This window comes from Protopterus annectens, chromosome 14.part0, assembly GCF_019279795.1.
Source record: "Protopterus annectens isolate FY-2018-M chromosome 14.part0, PAN1.0, whole genome shotgun sequence".
Classification (NCBI taxonomy): Eukaryota; Metazoa; Chordata; order Ceratodontiformes; family Protopteridae; genus Protopterus; species Protopterus annectens.
This window is the reverse complement of record NC_056748.1, coordinates 1,144,748,487-1,144,769,534: the sequence shown is the minus strand read 5'-3', so window position 1 is coordinate 1,144,769,534 and position 21,048 is coordinate 1,144,748,487. Positions and strand designations below refer to the sequence as shown.

Genomic DNA, 21,048 nt, shown 5'->3' with positions numbered 1-21,048 from the left:
CATCATCCAGTGAAAGGGTACGCTACCGCATCGTCCAATGAAAGGGTACACTACCGCATCACCCAGTGAAAGGGTATGCTACTGCATCGTCCAGTGAAAGGGTACACTACTGCATCATCCAGTGACATGGTACGCTACCGTATCGTCCAGTGACAGGGTACGCTACTGCATCATCCAGTGACAGGGTACGCTACCGCATCGTCCAGTGAAATGGTACACTACCACATCACCCAGTGAAAGGATACGCTACCGTATCGTCCAGTGAAAGGGTACGCTACTGCATCATCCAGTGACAGGGTATGCTACCGCATCGTCCAGTGAAAGGGTACGCTACTGCATCATCCAGTGACAGGGTACGCTACCGTATCGTCCAGTGAAAGGGTACGCTACTGCATCATCCAGTGACAGGGTACGCTACCGTATCGTCCAGTGAAAGGGTACACTACCGCATCACACAGTGAAAGGGTACACTACCGCATCACCCAGTGAAAGGGTACGCTACTGCATCGTCCAGTGAAAGGGTACACTACTGCATCATCCAGTGACAGGGTATGCTACCGCATCGTCCAATGAAAGGGTACACTACCGCATCACCCAGTGAAAGGGTACGCTACTGCATCATCCAGTGACAGGGTACGCTACCGCATCGTCCAATGAAAGGGTACACTACCGCATCACCCAGTGAAAGGGTTCGCTACTGCATCATCCAGTGACAGGGTACGCTACCGCATCGTCCAATGAAAGGGTACACTACCGCATCACCCAGTGAAAGGGTATGCTACTGCATCGTCCAGTGAAAGGTGCTTTAGGACTGACCAGTTGTGCTACCGCATCATCCAGTGAAAGGTGCTTTAGGACTGACCAATTGCAAGCTTTAAGTTCATTTTGAAAACTGGTGGAGTTGAAGTTCTTATTATTTCTGATGGTTTTAAAGGTAGTCTGGTGGGGGTTGCCCATCTTGTGCTTAATAATGTACGTAAGTAAGTGGTCACTTAGGTCATCCGGCAGGGTCCCTGACTTGTACATATAGGGCTGACTGTTGATAAGTATCCAATGTATGATACTGTCTTTGTTATTGGGATTGCCTATCCTAATGGGGGAGGATATGAGCTTCGCAAAACCGTGTAGGTTGACATGGGTTGTAGGAGATTGTGAGGAACAGGTGTTCCAATCAATGTTAAAATCTCCAAGCACCATAGTTTCTTGGGGGTAGATACTGGATAACCAATGGAGGATGGTCCTCTAGGGTGTTTGTATTATTACAAACCCCTGCCATCACAGACAACAATGACTCGTATGTAAGATGTACATATATGCCCGGTATAAACACCTAAGCAACTGTATAGACTCTGCTGTATCTGACTCGATCAAAACCAGGTCCTCCTGAAAAACCAAGCCACGCGGACCTCAAGTATAAACAGGTTAAATAACAAGACGAAGAAGCCGATGTCTAAGAACAAGAGGGAAATGACTCAGCAGAGGAAGAACAAACAAATCAGAAATCATGTAAACTCCTCTAAAGCTAATTACAAAGCTAAAACAGCATCCCTAGCCAAGGATAATTGGATGCATATCACATCTTTGAAGGTTCAGCTCAGCATACCTCCATTTGTCGAACCAAAACAGCAAACGTTCACATCACTGAATGGTGTACACAGGAAACAGAATTAGTTGACTGACATTGCTACCGTAACATACACTGCACTATGTCAAACCCACCCAGGTGTGGGGCTGCAACCCCCACACTTATATATACCAACTCCACGATTGCACTACAGTGGGGAAAAGGGCAAATTTCTTGCTGTTGGCCAACTAATTCCATTCCTGTGTAACATATTTGCTGATGTAAACATTTGCTGTTTTGGGTTCGACAAATGGAGGTCTGCTGAATTGATCCTTCGAAGATGTAATACATACCCAAGGATAATCATAAGGCATTCTTTAACTATGTCTGAAATCTACAAGGGAATGCCCAGCTATGTGCCGAACTGGTATTGGATGGTTCCACTCATACTATCCTGGAGGAAATTGCCAACCTGCTAGCTGACAGATTTGGTGCAAACATCACCCCATCTTCACCAGCCATACTCCAAAGCATACCTGACACCAGTCCTCGGCCTAGTATCTCTAGAGTTCAGGTCATATCTGCACTCTCCAAAGCCAAAAACACAGCCACAATGAGACCAGATAACATCCCAGATTGCTTACTAAGCAATCTAAAACAGGACCTAGTGGACCCACTTGGCGCCTTCTGTAACCATAGCCTGAAAACTGGCTTTGTTCCAGCAGAGTGGAGAACAGTACCAGTAATCTCCTTACCCAAAGGGGGTCTATCAACTGACCCTGGGAACTATAGACCCATAAGTCTAACCAGCCTCATTTGCAAGGCCACGGAAAGAATCATCACGGCCCTTATCATCAATGACATAGGCAACCTTCAAACTCTCGATCCTACCCAGTCTGGCTTCATTAAGGGTAGATCATGCTTGTTAGACCTAGTAGACTTCTTTGAGGAAGTCACCAAAGCCCTTGATGAGGGTAAGAGTGCATACCACCTATCTTGACCTAGCCAAGGCTTTTGCCACAATTCCCCTCTAAGGTATCATTGAGAAACTCTCCCAGCTGGGGATTAACCCTTACATCACTAGATGCTTAGCCAATTGGCTCACCAACAGAACACATACTGCCAGAGTTGGTAATGCCACTTCTACCAGCAGACCATTCACCAGTGGCATTCCACAGGCATCTAAACTGGGCCCTTTACTGTTTGGAATCTATTTCTCAGAAGTCCAAGCTAAAGTAGATGGCCTTTGGCTTACCAAGTTCAGTTATGATTGCAAATTGGAAGCAGTCACTAAGTCCCCCGACAATATTAACATATTACAGAATGGGCTAACACAGACACATGTCTGGTGCCAAAGCCATAGACTAAAAATAAGCACAAAAATTATGGATTATTATCCCCTTTGGCAAAGTGGAATTCCAGGCTAATTACCATATTGACAGCACACCCCCCCCCAAGTTCAAACTCAGTGGTGAAGATTTGGGAACACAGGTTGATAGCAATCTAAATTTTGACCACCAAGTTTCCACAGTGGTAAGGAAAGTCTTCTATGTTGTGCATCTCATACATAACAGCATCACATCCAGGTCTAAGGATGTTAAAACTCCACTGTACTCAACCCTCATGAGACCATTAATAGAGTACAAAGGTCCTTTTTGCATGAACCTCACCAGACACCTCTGCAGCAGCTGAAGAGACTCCAGAGATTTTTCACTATGAAAATACAGGGCCTCCAAACCATGACTTACGTGAGTAGACTGAAAGCCCTGTCACTGTACTTTGTATTTTATAGGCTGCTGCGAGGTGACTGGTCTATAGGGCAGTCTCTGACCCTGCCCTAATGGAAATGCTGCACATCTGCAAGTCATACGGCACAATAGTCACTCGTTCATGAGTTCTTAACCTAGCCTGTGACATAAACAGAACATGGTGGAGAGAAAGATGCATCTCCCAGAGATTGTCACTCTTGTGAAATAAACTTCCAGTCCACATGAAGCAGAGCTCCTCTCTGACCCTATTCAAGTGCAGCCCTGACAAATGCATGGGAGACCACAATTTCACCCCAGGGGATGGTGCCCATGTCCCTCATGAACAAGAGTAGTTGGTGTTGATCATAGACTCACTCTGAGAATTACTCCCATCCAACCAAGGACAATTGGGGCAACTCTGGATTAACATAGCTAGGCTTGTAAGGGCTCTAGGGCCTTTAGCCTAGTAACCTTCTGTGAACCTCATAACATAAAAAATAAATGAGTAAATAAATACTACTGAAACTGTGGTCATTCTCCTAGCTAAAAACAGTCTTCTTCTTCTTTCAGCTTTTCCCGGTTAGGGGTCGCCACAGCAGATCATCTGTCCGCTCATAATTGGCAGTGGAGTTTTATGGTGTCGAGTTGCCAGCCCCGGCGCCCAACTTTCCACAGAAGGCATACATGCACACATTCACACCTAGGGCCAATTTAGAGTGTCCAATCCACCTAATGCATGTCTTTGGGATGTGGGAGGAAACCGGAGCACCCGGAGGAAACCCACATGACCACAGGGAGGACATGCAGACTCCACACAGAAGGCACCCCAGCCAAGGATCGAACTGGAGAACCTCTTGCTGTGAGTCGGCAACGCTAACCGCTGCACCACCATGGTCACCCTCTTAGCTAAAAACAATATGGGTGTGAATTCAATATATTTTGCCATATACTGCACATCTAAAGAATATCCTAGATTTACAGTTATTCTTGGAGAAATGTAGTTGCACAGATTCAGAAAGAAAGTAGTACCATTTTATTTCTCTCAAAAATAATAGTTTCAGAGTTTCTGATCAAAGAATTTAGGGATGTTTATGTGGAATAAAATGTATTTATTTACTGTTTGTGTACTGGGTAAGTAAGCTGGCCTTTGTCACACTTGAGCCATGAAGCAGGATCAAAGAGCAGTGAAAATGTAGTTAATTAACAGTCTAAATCTAGAGAAACGGCAAATACAATGAGAACATTTAAAACTGACAATAGTATTTGATTTCTCATAGTATTTGCGATAACAAGTACATTATAAACATGCACCATATTTTGGTTGCATGCTATTTACATCAAGTTTACAATTATTTACATATGTGCAACTCCATTAAACAGTAATCAAGCTCAGCAATATTTTCTCGTCAGAAACAGAAGTATTGATTTTGGCAAACTAATAACAGTTGTCTTGATAGCAGTTGCATTTGGCTTCCTGCAGGAGGTACTCATTGTCTGGTGGTTGGTGCAGAGGGTTAAGGATGTGAGATTTAGTTCCTGGGGTACAGGATTCAATTCCTTCATCTGTAATTTGCCTATTGTGTGACCCTTGAAAAAGTGCTTGGGAGCAACTGGGAATCTAGTCTTGGTTCCTTAGTGGTCCACTGACCTGCAAGCTTAGTAATTACCTACAAATAAGCATTTAAAGTTTTCTGGTTTTTGATGTCAAATTACTGGACTAAGTCTGCTGAAGTATCTTTCACCCCCAGTTGTTTGGTAGCATTGGTGGGTAAGGGTAAGACTGTCATTTTGGCTATTTTTCAGAGTGGAGTTATGTTCATTAATGTGCACCTTCACCTTCAGAGGGGGGCAGCAGCTAGCTTTTAAAAGTTAAAAAAACAGAGAGGTTATCAATAATATAGCCCTATTAGTAACTGACAGCCAATGACACATAAGGGTATCAACCAGTAGTATAAATCCACAAATTTTACTTTTGGTTATTTGTAATCTCCAAGTATTGCAGGAAGAATTAAAGGCCAACAGATATACGCAGTATCCAAGCTTTGGAAGTAGAACATTTCTAGCTACAGCTGAAGGAGCAGGTTAACGGTGAAGGTGGCTTTTTCTTTTAGCACAGCTTCAGTTGAGATTGTACATTGTGAGTGATTTTGTCTATGTGGATATGAAATGAGTGATTTTTCTCTGTGTAACTAATAAAGATATGAGGCGGACCTAGTGAGAGACTGAGGTATTTTTATTCAATGATATGAGAGATGAAATTTCCTTTTGCATTTCTTAAAGAAAGAGGAAAAAGGGCAACATTTCTGAGCAACAGCAGAGAGTATTACATAAGGTTTCTTAGGATTAATATACAATTTGTTACAAAAGGACCATCCGCAAAGATCAGTGAATTTTGTTTGGAAATCATTTATGAGATTTACTAGATGTAATAAGCACAATGTCTCTCAATGATGGCCCATTTTCCATTGCAGATAACTATTGCCATTAATTCTCTTAACTCATTCCCAGCAACCATCTCAACTTATATGCATATCTTTCCTCTCTTTGCTTTATTTAATGGCACATGGTGTTGAGAGCTCTGTCTCTCTCTCTCTCTCCCTCACTCACTCTCTTTCTCTCCTACTTCATTTTTATTAGTCATTGAAAACTTGGTGCATTGGATCCATAGTGAATTCATAGCTCACCTACCATATCATGTTACGAAGTCTTCAAAGATGGAAAAAGACAACTAACATTTGCAGATGGTATACATCCCATTTCCTTTCTGGATGACTTACTACTAAAATTGTATTGATCCATGGGATTAAACATTCAAGTCACTAATAGAAAGTATTCCCCGTGAATCCATGCCCTTCATATTCACTTGATGTCATTCCCCCTCCATACAATCTAGAAATTTTACTCTAGACTTCTATAAATAAATTCTTCAACTAAATTTAAAATGTCTTTGTACGAGCTCATCATTAAACTATACATGTAGAAATGCAGCTTCCTAACATTTGTGGGTCATATTATCACCCTAAAGATGATAGTCTGTGTGAAGCTTTAATTAATGCAGCATATACCAGTTAGCACTGCTCCATAAGCTTCAGAGATGATTCCCTCAATGTGTATGGGATGACAGTAAATGGGAAATTACTTAACAAGGAATTAACAGCAGTAAACAAAGAGGGTAGACTGATTTTTCTAAATTATGTGGAAAGCTTGCCTGTGAAATTACTTTGTAGGATTTAACTAAACAAAGGTATTGTGTCATCCCCAACTCCACACTAAGTAGCAGAATTGAAACAGATATTACAACAAGTAATTTGCACTTAGTATTTATTGGTTACTCCATTAAAAGTCTGACGTATCATCCACTGCACCTTTGCTATAATAAACATACTAAATCATATCCTATAATCTAAATTTATTCTACACAAACACATAGCAATCTGGTATAACCCCACATTACTGATGGACTCAGAACTTAACCTTACTCTGGTAAAGAGAGTTGGAAATATTTTCAAATTCAAATTTCCTATATTGTCTCTACATCAGTGTACAAATTTTGCACCTGTGAGTGTCAAACTTCCTGTTTTTCTAAGACATCCTTGTAAGGTATTGCAAACTAACATGAAAATCCCTTTCTCTTAAGGCATGGGAGGTTAACTTCAAATTACAACACAGCTGTATCAAAACTAATACATCAGTTATAAAACAATTCTTAGATAGTTGGAATGTAGTTCCTTCCCCAAGGCTGTGCAATATCAAATTAATCTTTGATCCTCTCTGAGAAGTATATGCCAGAACATCAGTATCTTTTTCTCTATAATGAGTAGCTGCTCTCCTTTCCTTAACTTCACCTCATTAGTCCTAGTTAACTATCCACAGGTCTAGCAGAGCAAGGATCTCAGACATTATTCATAAATTTTGGAATTGTCAAGCCAGCAAAAACTGTGAATGCATCTGCATGATGTTGCACTCAAAACTGACATCTGTTTTTCAGACGATGTTTTCATTATTAATCCTGACTGTACAATTCTTTCCTTCCGTTACATCCTGCATATTTTATTGTTTCTGTTAGTGCACTGCAGAAAGAAACTAAATGGAAAATCTTTCCTAATCTGACTTCTGAATACTTTCAGCACTTTTTTCAAGCTTTATACATCAACATGTATTTCACCATCTGCAACAAACCTGTACAGCACAATCCTCCTTAATCGCAAACAAATGAAGTCACTATGGTGGTCCACTAGTGGTTAGTGCTTTTATACCACTACTTCCAGCATCCTCCCTAGTTTTCCTATCCCTCTTACCTACCATACACCTCTTAATTCACTTCTACTAGAGAGTTAGGCCTGTTTGCAAGACACAAGTTATTGATACTCTGTATGTGCAATCACGAGTTTGTGACTGCCTAGTTTTGCCCAGGAAATTCAAGCTTGCTATATATTTCATGGGTTTTGTATATACAGTAGCAAGGGTGTGGGGCTACGGGGGGTGGTTGTCCCCTGCAAAATTTAAATTTTTATGAAAAGTTTTTGCAAATATTGATCACATTTGAATATTATTTTTTTCTGGTTGCAGTCTTATGAGGCAATCACATAGGAGTCAATGGCTTGCCATGAAGACATTCTGTTAATACAGTTTAGCAAATTCTTGCAGTGTCTAGCTAAGACTATCAATATTCAGCACTTTTTTAAATATAGGTTATAAAATGCTTGTTATTCAAAGTACACTACATCTCTTGTCTTAGGCATTAAGTGCATTTATAGAATCACAAGGCATTTGAATACTTGTTATTTTTATGAGTGTATAAATTAGTATTGTGTAACTGATGTAGTCATTTTCTGTATGGTAATGTGAGTTAATATCAGTTGCCATTGCTAATGTATTATTTGTTGTTGGTTTGTAATAAAAAATGTTAGATCAATCAAAAGCAGAAGTGTCTGTGGACACTGTAGAAGCACATGCTGCATGCAGGCTCAGTGATTTCAGTGATGATCAGAGTGAATGTTTACTATTAATCCAGACTATGGCAAAATGGCATTCTTGTCTAAAAATCTATAGAGTAAATGCAAAGTATTTGTGTTTACACAGGATACTAGTGCAGAATGTAGTATAATGGCAGAATATCTTTATAAAATGTTATGTTTAACCAGTAAACTGTGTGAGACAATATCTTTGTTGCTGTGTTATACCAGTTATAAAGTCAAACCACTATTTCAAGTGTAATTGAGCTGTGGGTAAAAAAAATAAAGATTATCCACTCATATCGTCCACTGCACTACAATCGCAACTCTAGCTCAGTTTTTCTTTAATAGTTTTATATGCTCCTTTTACTTCCCAAATACCACAGTGTCTTCAGCCCTCTCAGGGCTACCAAGTTGCCTTAGTTCTTGAGAGGTTAGAGTGGCTAATTAACCTGTATGTTTTTGAGAGTTGGGTATAAACTGGAGTGCGGAGATAAAAATTGAGAAGAATATAAAAGCTCAATGCAGACCCCCCAAAGCATAGTTCTTTTCTTTATTCTTTGCCTGTATTATCTAATCTTACATTGTATGCATTTATCATATCTGCTTTAAGAGTAATCCAGAAAAGTGTCCTCAGCAAACTCTCATCTCATTCTTCACTATCATTCTACACCCCTACCAGTTTCTTATCGTTTTCAGTAACTCTTCAGCTCAGCCTATCAGGATTTGCCATTTATCCTACTTGTCTTTATATTTAGGAGGTATCATTATCTCATTCACTGTCTCCTCATTCGTCATTATTTCAACCTAAAAAGAAAAAAATCAACAAGCCAAAATTAATGTTCTATTGGTCATATCTAATAAAGTCCAATTTCTTTTCTTCTTATTTTCTGTTTAAAATCAATCTTTCTATGTGGTACAGCCATTAACTCCAGATTTGCAAAAATATACATGCACTGTTTATTTCTTTACCCTTCTAGAAGTGTACAACTCCTGCTGCACAGTTCCTAACTCCTATCAAGACTCTTCTGGTTAAGAAAAATATTTTTTTCTAAAAAATAGCAAGTTTCCCCCCAAAACATGGAATATCATTTTCTGTTACACTTTCTTCAAATTCCTCATCTCATCATCGTTATTATCAAATTCTATACCTCAAACACCAGCATTTTTTTTAGAAAATGGTACCTCCCCTTATTCAGTTTCTTTCCATATCTCTTAGTCTTTTTTATTTTTAAACTGAAGTATTCTAAACACTCTTACAGTTCTTTGTTTGAGAACTACAACAACCCTCCTTAAACCATCCAAGTACAATTTTCATACCAGTGGGGGTCCACCACTTCTCTCTCCATGTTTCTCACATTGTCCAAAAATAATATCTTTTTCTCCCTTTCGCCTCCATTAAAGTCCTATCCAAAAAAAAAAAAATCACAATGGGCATGACAGAATAATATCCAACTACCACTTTTATCTACTTTTGTTACCCCTTACCATATTCTTCCAAAACCGTCTCTTATCTGCCATGTTGTGTGTGACTGGATGCGCATCTGCAGTGAAAAAAAATCTGTATCCCTTGTATCCATAAATTCCTGTGCTTCCCTCAGCTGTGTAGTATCGCATCCTTTTCTCCATAAACTGCCTCCTCTACCATTTTTTCACCAGCTTTTTTCTGGAATCTTGAAGGTCTCCTGGCATCAAATTCTTAATTTCTTTCTTAGCACAATTCTTCTACATCCTTCTACCTCACGCTTAACAATGTTTTCACATGTTTTTTTTCTTTTCGTACCTTCACTGTACTACTCCAATACCTCTGTAGCCAGCCAAACATGACATACAATTGTCATAAATCTGGTTGAGTGCCTGTTTTACAATTATAACAAAACATTAACTCCCTGCATAATTTCCCCTCTAACAACACCATTTCGTGAACTACCATTTCTTTTCCACCCCCTTTTCTAGTGTGATGAACAGTATTTTAGCAAACTGATACCTTTTGTCAGCTTCTCATTGGCTGTTTCTCTTCCAATCCCATACCTCTCTTGTCACCCTGCATCCTTAATCTGCCTATGAAGAAGGCAAAAATTTCATAATTTCCATTTAACACAAATCTCATTGAATTGTTTTTGTTTCATGGTTTAACTTTTAACTATGTGTTTAAATTCTGATAATTTCTCCCATCTTTAAAACCGCACGGGAAATGTTTGGTTATTCTCTGCATTCCCTATTCTTCTGTTTCCCTACCACTTTAACTATACTTGAATTTGTATTTTATTCTTACCTTGAAGAGTCAGTAACCTTATAACTGGAATCCATAAAAATTCATCTTTCCTGTAAGATTATCCTAAATTTGCAAAATGCATTTCATCTCCTCCTTTCAAACAATTTATCAATTTCTATCTTAAAGGGAAAAGCTTTTCCTGTAACAGTCCTCATCTTGATTTCTCCAAGCATTACTCTTACTATTCTATTATGCTTTGAAAATGACTAAGAATACAAAATTGGTCATTTGATAAAAAATCCTACCCTTATACACATCTTCTTCTCTTGCTTTGCTTACCATTCCTGCAGTTTTTTAGTCCAGTTACCCAATCCCAACAACCCATTTATTAGTTTTACCCTTAAACTTTCCTTTCTTTCTGAAAATTAAAACTCCCATATGCAAGACTTGTACCAGCAGCTATAAAAATGTGTTTGTCTTTGGATTTGTAAAATTAAGTAAAAACTGGTGCAAAGGTATTATATAGCCTAAGTGGTTCTTTTCATTCTACATCTTTAAACAAAAGTAAACCAGTGCTGCAGTATGACCTTTTTAACCACAAACTCAGGCTATGCCTTTATGAAAATAACCCCCCTTGTGCACTTCCATGTTGAAAATATGATTTTTCAAGTTACTAACTAGTTCTTCCTCGGATCCTGCATATAAATACTACTTACCTTTGGCTTTCTGTAGCAAATCCAGAACATCAAGCTTTCTGAGAAACACTTTAAGCCTGTTTATATTAGGATACCTTGGATCTTCTGAGTTTGTTTCAAATATCATTTGTCTGTCTTTTCACTTTCTATTACAAACCTGGACTTATATAAATGTAGCTCCTTGAAACCCTCCCCTTTTCCTTGTGATTATCCATTATATATGCCTTTTTTCAGCATTTCATATGTTTGTATAATCCTCAGACTATCTTTCCTTACACTGTTGTCTTATCTCTTCAAAACCCTGACAGGAATATTTTTCTGTTTCACAGACATTGCAGAATTTATGGTATTTAGCTGTAATGTGGGCTCCCCTTTCCTATAAGAAGACTAACATTTTGTCAGACCAGCATAACTTGTCATATCTCCATCTCCTCCTCTATAAACTACTATAGGGATATGTATTAGGTGCATATGTGTTTACTAGGCTAATAACCTCAAGGCCCTTTTTAAGCCTAGCCATGCATCCAAAATCCCTGGCAAGTTCTGGTACCCTTGATAAGTGTAAGCAGGGGCTTGGGAGGTCAAACATGAGCAAGCAGGGTCCTGGGAGATGAACCATTTTACAAGCTGCCTGTCTCCATTAGACACAGAGATCCCAAACCAGGGATGAATTTCCTGTTCACCATCCAACTGTCCAAGCTGCACTTGAATTGGGTTAGTGAAAAACTCTGCTTCACATGGATGGAGAATCTGTCCCAGAAAAGGGGTAGTCTTTGGGATACATACCTGTCTGTCCGGCAGGTCCTATTTATATCAAAAGATTTAAGTCCTTAGAATGGGTAATTCTGGTGCTGTTTGTTTTTCAGATATGGAGGTCCATCAGAGTAGGGTCTGACGATGTATTGTATGCCAGGCATAGATCACCCCTCAACAGCCTGTAGGAAACAGAATACAGGGATAGGTGGTCTGCATAGGACAAGTTACTTATGCCCTGTATTCTTTTAATGAGGAACCACTGTGGACATCCAATTATTGGATATGCCTGGTTAAGTATATACCAAAGGGGGAACTGTACTCAGTGACAGGGCTGATGAATACTGTATACAGTGGAACAATGACTTCCTCGGATGTATATAACAAACCTGTGTTTATAAGTTGCACACTATAAAATTATTTCCTCACATCTGTAGACACATGATGGTCAAAGGCTAAATTACTGCCTATATGTGTCCCCAAGTCCTTGATAACTTTGTCAACTGTTATGGGTCTGTTGTCAATAGGATAGTTACCAGGGGGGATGACTTCCTGGAGGATAGAATTATGCATTTCTTAGCATTTAGTTTTAGTTTTAGGCTTGGACGTCAGTTGTTTGTCTGTGTCAGCCCCTCCTGGAGAACATTTTTGTTGGTGTGCGATTCAGTGACAACTCCTAATTTGCAATCACATGCAAAATTTAGTCACCCAGAGATGACTGACACTGGCCTTGACTTCTGAGAAGTAAATGCCAAAAAACAGTGGTCCCATGACAGATCCCTGAGGGACTCCACTTGTGACTGGCCTCATTGTAGAGGTGGACTCCCCAATTCTAAATTCCTGAGTCCTGTCTGTGAGCCAGTTGGATATCCACCGAGTGACATAAAAGTTTGTACCTAACCTCTTAAGTTTGTCAGCAATGCCTGAGTGGGGTATTGTGTCAAATCCCTTGGCCAGGTCAAGGTAGGCAGTGTGAAAAAATTGCACTCATCCATTGCTTTGGTGACTTTCTCAAAGAAGTCCACCAGGTTAAGTAGGCATGACCTGCCCTTGATGAAGCCACCATATAACAAAATCTCATTTTCTCTAATCACGGACCATAAATCATATTATGCAATTTTTTTTTTTTAAATGGAGTTACAACCTCACAAAGTCACTGTATAGTATACATTATATTTATTTCAGGCTGTGCATCATTTTGCCGAAAGAGTCTTTTTTAATCATTGTACTCAACTTCAAATTATTAGCTGCAGAATTTCTCCATGGAGTTTTCAGATTTTTTTTATGTCAAACAGCAGCGTTTTAATTATAGCTTCATTTTCAAAACACATGTTGTACATCAGCTCAGACTTCACATGTATCAGTACTTTGATTTATCTTACCTGAAGCAACAACTGCCCATCATGTGCTATCTTTCAGGTCCTGGTTTCATATGGTAACAGCAATTTCAAATAAGCCATGTTCTTCCATGGCACAAACCAGACCTATGAAGACCCCACTTCGATTGCGTAAGATCATGTTCCATTCTGCTTGTCACCCTCCTCTTCAGTTTCTTATTCTCTACTTCCTGGTCTTTTTCCTAACATTGTCAGTATCCTGTTTTCACACTTATTAATTATTTATGAATAACAGATTTTTGAAATATCCCCAGTGTTTCACTGTTCTTGTAGTATCCACATTCTTTAAGCCTTTAAATCACTTACCTATTTTCTTAAATGTTTCATAATTTTATGAGATACTGTTTTAGAGACTGATCCTTCAGAATCTGCAGTTGTATCAAGCTAAGGTAAAATTTTATCAGGGAGCCTCCCCCAGGTTTTGTTGCCATCTGCCATGATTGTTTCCAAAAAAGTCAGTCAGTGTCTGATACAGTGACCACAGAAGGGTAACCACCACCACCTCAGGTAAAGCATATGGGGATTTCTATGGTGTCTTGCCCACATTTCTCCAGTGGTGTATAACTACTGCTCGGTGTAAGATCAGTGAAAAGTCAGTAAAGATATGGATAATAAAAGAGTACGTGTTCCAAACAAAATTATACTAAATCTCTTTGCCGCTTACTAGCAGAGCTTGATGACTTAGATTTTCCACGTTCCACCTCATCTAAACTTGGCATTACGAGGACTGTTGTAATGTTGTGACAGCAATGTCAATACAGGCTCACCTTCACAAAATGGGGCTAGCAGATCATTTCTAGTGACCAGCTGTATATAACTGAAAAATACGTTTTGACTAATGTAGTCTATCAGTGTCGTTAACACCTGTCATTTTACAACTTAAGTATCGAGTGTCATGGTGCCGGTTTACTTTCCATTTTGTTGTATTTTACTGATTTTATCCAATATTAAGTTTAATACAGTGGCTTTACTCATGTTAAATTCTTTCCAAATAATTCAGTTGTATTAATGTATATCCTAGGATGAACGGTGCAGTAATTTCCATATTATTGATATGTGCCCAGATTATTCAGTTTCACTATGTCCTGAGTCAGATTGTATGGCCAGTGCCACATTTTAGTTCATGTACTCCAAATACTCCAGAATGTGATAAAATGGACCATGCTTTCTAAAATATGTCTTGTTATATGTTACAGGCAGGCATCACTTAGTTTTATGTCTAAAACACTTTGCAAACATTGGATTTTTGTCTTGTAATAAGTTGTATTTGTGTTTTCCGTTTTAGATGAGTTTATAATTTCCCCTGTGGAGGGAGAGCTGCGAGTCCTAAAGGATGTAGAACTTGACCGGGAGACGATTGCTTTCTATAACCTCACCATCATGGCCAAAGATCGTGGTACACCGCCTCTGAACAGTACTGTAAGTGCAGCCTTTTTAAAATCCTTTTAAACACATCAGTGTTGTATCTGTTTGTACGTTGTGTGTGTGTGTGGAGGGGGGTCTTGTTCTCTCTGTTTTAGCTGTCTTTTTAGTAGTGTTAAGTGTTTAATTCAAGTTACAGTGAACCGCATTTAGTCTGAGTTAGCATCAGTATTTTGCATTGTGTAAAGAAGGTAAACAAGAAACATAAAGCAGTCAGTTAAACGAAAGAGCATATTAACACAAATTAAGAACCACAAAAATAAATACAAATAAAATATTCATTTCTTCTGTAAATACTAAATCACTACTACAGACAATTGTGGTGGGATACAAGTATTACCTAAAGGCAGCCTGACCATTTTGACAAGTATCATGTGACATGCAGAGCCATTGCTCAGTGTCTTTACTGAGCATGAGCAGTAATCATGTAATCAGAAATAAACAAGATGTCAAGGTGGGTAGTTACTTGTGATCTGCATAGTAACAAGGTAAATATGCGATGTATGTTATAAGACTGTATGTCATAATTATTACTTACAAATCACAGGATTTTTGAAATATCTCTTAGTAGAGATGAGGCCAAAATGTCAATGGCATTACCTACCATGAGCCCACATATGGCATATCCATAGGGCTGCTGATAATGTTATGGAACCCTCTGACAACCTAAACAGTTGCCTCTGATGATTCTTCAGTATTAAGTAAATGAGGGCATATGTCTAGCAGATCCTTGATCACGTATGGGAGAGATCAATAAAAGTGCCTGTTAAAATATTTCTTGAGATAATCCATGGTGTTTTAATCAGGATGGATATGACCACCTTATACAAATATTGTGTCTTTTTGTTATACATTAGTAGATGCACAGAAAATTATGACTGGGTTGCAGTTATAAACTGTTTATGTCCTGAAAAAATGAATTTTAATAAATTCATCATGAGAACAAGGTTGAAAAGAAGACTTTCTTGAAATCCATTATGGGAACACACAATAAGTGGGTGTTCTGATCAGAGGACGCAATCATAGTTTTGTAGTCTCAACTTGAGCTTTGCAATATCATCAGATCAAGTAATCTGTGCTGTTATTCATTCTTCATGTCTAAATCTCAAATCTTAACCACATGAATTTCGATTTAAATAGTTTTACAGTGTTCTATTTGAGAGGTTTGGTTTGTGAAATATAAATTAGTTAAAATGATCTTATTTATTAGAAAAACATTTAGAAGTTATTTCATAAAGCCATATGATAGTTTACATCAAAAAACAGTAGCGAGTAGGTTTAAATATTTATTCAATGGTTGGTTTTATGTGTTTTTGCCTGAGGAAGCCTGTTGGCGAAAGTTTTAACTTGCACACTGAAGAGAGAGTTGCTTTCAGTGTTTTACAGTGCTTTATATTTTCTAGTTGCCATATGATAATTTACCTAGTATTATAAAATGTATTAATAGATGTTATATGTTTACAACTACTAATAATTTCATAATTTGTATAATGTCATACTAGACTGCATTTGATTGACTGTTTTGGCATCTAGAACTCTGTGTTGTTTCCATAAAAAAAACACTAAGCAAATTGTAAGCATTTCTAAATACTTTGCTTTAGTCTGAAAAAAGCCTTTGCAAAATATTGTAGTAGTACAAATAACTGTCAATGGAAATCTGAAATTTAACAAGAATGGTTATTTCCTCCAGTACAATGTGCAAGTAATTATTTCTTAGATACAAATGTACAGTGGAGTGATAATTATGTTAAATAATTGTATTAGTTAAACACAGCCAATTTTAGAAAGCAGGCTGCATGCTACATGGCAAAGTATAAACGTTTTAGTGTAAAAATGAACCTCCTCACATTGCAAATGTATGACTCAGTGCTAGCCGTATGCTAAAATCCGAACAAGAGTAAAACATAACCGTGATGACCCTTCTAAAGGCACTCCATATTTAATTAATATAAATGACGCCAACGTTTATAGCATAGTAAGATGAGTATATTTCATTGTTTGACTTTGGTGAACACTATATTCCTGCACTTCAAAAAAAAAAACAGTTACTGAAAATGCCTTGTTTGGTTGTCAGTCACCTGCTGTCATATTCCTGAATGCATGGCTTGAGTATTAATTATACTCACTTGAAAGACACTTGGCAAGTCAGAGATTTCAGCTTCAGACCTGATAATGCAATCAAAGCAGTTTTTCTTTTCTTTTTATGAAGTATATTTACCGCAATATAAAGTGGCGTTATTGCACAGCCTAAGGGCATAGTTTCAAACAGTAGTGATGATCCAATTTGATTTTTTACTGTGTGCTTTGATTTTTATTGGTTGTTTCTATGAATACACAGTAATTACTTGCATGTTTTTCTAGTGTAACAAGACTGTTCCTTATATTACATAAGATAGTTATTGTAAACATCATCTGATCCCACCAAATCAGTGGTGTATGCCAAGGATTTAATTATCCTGCAAGCTTCTCAATATTTTTGTTGTTCAGGATATATATTTATATGTCTGTCTGTCCATCTGTGGGTGTATAGCAGGCAGTACTAACATGTTTTAATAGATGATTCTACCTTTTTTTTACTTTTGTTGTCACTTTATAATGTGATCCCCCTTGTCACGCTGATACTATATACCCATGTGACTGACACAAGCAGACATCTTACCGGATTTTAAAGGTAAAATAAACTGTCAACTCAGTAGGTTACACTGAAAAAGTAAGTTATTAGTAAATAGTTTTGTCCTGATATTTCCGATGGACTTTACTGGACTAAGAAATGTGCTGAATATAACCAAGTGTAAATGAAGTTTGTTTTAGACCAGATTATCACAATTGAAAATGTTTACACCAATCACCAGTCATTCCAGCTTCCAAACACTCCACTTACAAGTATCTTCTTACTGTCACAGGTAAAATGTTCTTTAACAACCTGCAATGCCTCCAAAAAAAAGCAGGTACATGTTTCCATCCTTTGTTGTGAAACCCATTCTTTCACTCCATGCTCATCATTTCATGCCAATAAACTTTTTAAGTTCTCACTCTGATGTCATTAAAATGAAACATCTCACCCAAAGTCCCAAACATGTTTGCATTACTTTGCAGAAACATCCAGTTTTTTTCTTGTTATGCTCTTAATATCAGAGTGACAACACTAAAATGAATTCCCTTCCCTATGTAATTTTTTTCTTGTCCATCACTAAACTTGCAGTGACAATTGAGTTCCCTCTCAGTTTCACCCCCTAATAATATAGGTTTAAATTTTCAGCATTTCCATCCTCATGGCAGCCTCTCTATGTAATTGTTTTTTTTTCTTTTTAATTCTTTCATTTTTGTTCAAAATCTGCTTCATCACAGATCTGCCTAAATACCATTATCATCTGAGTTCAATTTGCATTTTAAGACACTTTGGATGTGCACTGCTGTAACAAACAAAGAAATCCCTACTGGTAGCTAACATTCCCCCATAGCTTGAATTATTTTATTAGTATGAAGCACAGATTGAAGAACAGGAGACGGAAGTAACAGTATTTTTTCTTCTTTGAAGTGATTGCTCTGTAATGCTGTAGTTATCACGTTAGACCTATGTCTTATGTTCAGTGCTCAGTTGCAACTCGGAAATGCCTATTGTTGTGGCTTATATGATATTTGGGTATGCATTTATTTTGTGTATGATACTAAAAGAAATGGAGTGTTTGTGAGACTGAATAAATGCAGTTACCAATTGTCCACCTTATCAAAGGACTGATTTTTTATGGACAGTACTATACTACAAAAACAAAATGTCAAATGCCCTGAGATTTTAGCGAAAATGTTCTAAGTTCCTTTTAATAGCTAAATAAAACAATTATTCTGAATCTGAAACACACACCTTAAACAACAGAAGTAACTCAAACTCAAAACAAGTGTGAACTTTCATTTTGCAAAAATGAAGTCCAAACACTTGTATTGACTATTATTTTTTCCTGTAAAATCTCACATTTCATCAAAAATGTCCTACTCCGGGTATGTGAAAAGGTGGCAACCTTAAACAAGTGGTAATTTGTAACGCACTTTACTTAAACTTGCTTGCATTTTAATAAGTTTAGTAGTATGATGGAGTTCATCGAGAGTGTAAAGATGAAACCGTTTTTTTGGAATAAAGTGCAGGACTGCATTGCTTGGTTATCTTACATAAACACACACACAGACTCCGGGGTGAATTGATGTTTTTATTTGAATTATTTAATTTAGGGCGGCCGTGGTGGTGCAGCAGTTAGCGTTGCCACCTCACAGCAAGAGGTTCTCCGGTTTGATTCTCGGCTGGGTGCCTTCTGTGCGGAGTCTGCATGTCCTCCCTGTGGTCGCGTGGGTTGCCTCCGGGTGCTCTGCTTTCCTCCCACATCCCAAAGACATGCTGTAGGTGAATTGGATACTCTAAATTGGCCCTAGGTGTGAGTGTGTGTGCCTTCAGTGGAAGGTTGGGCGCCGGGCTGACAACTCAACACTGTAAAACTCCACTGCCAATCATGAGCGGACAGGTGATCCGCTGTGGCGACCCCTAACCGGGAAAAGCCGAAAGAAGAAGAAGAAGACATTATTTAATTTGAGATTAAGCTCTGAGTAAGGTAAATGAGAACCAGTTCCCTGCAATATACATAATAATTTTACATAACACCAATATTCCACATATTCCCTTTATACGAGTTTATTTTAATTTGAGGGGAAATTGTTTATTTTATGTAAGAATAGAGTACAATTGTGAAAAAGCAAAATATAAGAAATTGATTGTTATATGTTACCTATTTAAATAAAATTTAATGCTATTAAAAGCAGCATTCATTTTATACATGGTTTAAAGCAGAAGTAGAAGTCTCCATCTGGCTTTGCTTTTGATGGACTATATGTATACTCTGGGAGGTTCATACACAGAATGGGATATTTGCTGTCCCTCTTGATTTTTTTACACAGAACTACAATGCCTATTCCTCCCATCTGTGCAATTTTCTATTAAGCCTCTTTGCTCAATAGCATCAGCTCTACTGCAAAAATTCAAGTAGGTTTTTCTGTTTTATCCGGACCACCTCAGACATTTAGCAGGTTATGGGGATCTAGTGCCTCACATTGTTGCTGAGCCTTTGTGGGATTGGCAGAGTCCATGTCATTGGAAAGGACCATATTTAATCAGGTATGAAGAAAGCATTAAGGTAACTAGTGGTGTGACGCAGGGGGCAGTATGGTGCCCTCTCCATTTTTAGCATCTATGTCTGTAATCTCTAGACTGGAAAAAAGGACTGTGGTTAACTAAGTGTGTAGAAATGTCTCACCATCCCTTGGAGAGATACACTCCCTAGGTCATATCTCCTTCCTTCCTCACTCTGTGCTCCTCCCATTCTAACCAATCTAGAGGCCAGTCTAACATCAAAACTAAAACTGTTATAATACAATGGCTAGGTCTGTAGCAAATCAGCCAAACTGTTCCCATCATTGCATTGCACTCAAATCCTTAAACTGGCTCAAGTTACCTCTGCCTCAAATGTACCCAACTTCTCCAGGTGCACAAATTATATACAACTCCAAAGCTTCTCCTGCTTTTAGCTCTAGTCTTAATTACTACCTACCTAACTGCCCCTTTGGTCCTCCAAGTAACAATTCCGTACGCATTGTCTGAGCCCAACCTGATGGACCTCCTGAATATCTATAACACAGACAGCGCCAAAATCATCCATTCTAAAGACTTTAACCTTGCCTGTGTTATATGTAGAACCTGCTGGAGAGAAAAGTATGTATCCCAGCTGTGAAGGCTGCCAGCCTAGCCCAGATAGGATTTTATAGATAATTTAATCATTTGTAAATGTGAAATTTTGAACTTAAAACAATGTGGCAACATTGCCATCTGCTGTAAAGAAAGCTAAGTCAAGAATTTCTTTTTGGTCCTTTGAAATTAAAATTATTTCATCACTGTCTTTCATGTTTACTAGTCGGCTCCAGTCTGGCTAGATGAAGGCTTCCTGCCTATTATTTTAAGGTTAAAGTTAATGGCCAGAATTTACATGTGGAATATCCTTTATTCTCTAAGTGTAAAAGAATGTAAATGCACTTTCTGTCAGCCTCGGAACACCAGGAAAGTGTAAAAGATTATGTAATGTTTTAGCAGAACTGCAGTTTCAATTCAAGCAGTGAGAACCAGAGATTATTAAGCATTTTTGTCTGACTATCCAACTCACAGTACTGCCTGTTGCTCCATGTAAGTAAGTTATTTTAGAAGTGTGTTTTCTTGTAGCAATAGCTAGGAATTAGAAAGTTTAGACTAAGTGTTTTTCTGAGAT

The 21,048-nt window shown here is 38.2% G+C and overlaps 1 protein-coding gene across 1 annotated transcript in view; it reads left to right on the top strand.

Annotated features, from left to right (window-relative positions):
- The window catches only part of CDH23 (cadherin related 23), a 2,508,764-nt gene that overhangs the window by 1,942,272 nt on the left and 545,444 nt on the right, over positions 1 to 21,048 (top strand). Inside the window, exon 21 of the mRNA XM_044056944.1 lies at positions 14,613 to 14,746. Within this exon, the coding sequence (XP_043912879.1) occupies positions 14,613 to 14,746 (134 nt within the window). The remainder of the gene's footprint in view (positions 1 to 14,612; positions 14,747 to 21,048) is intronic.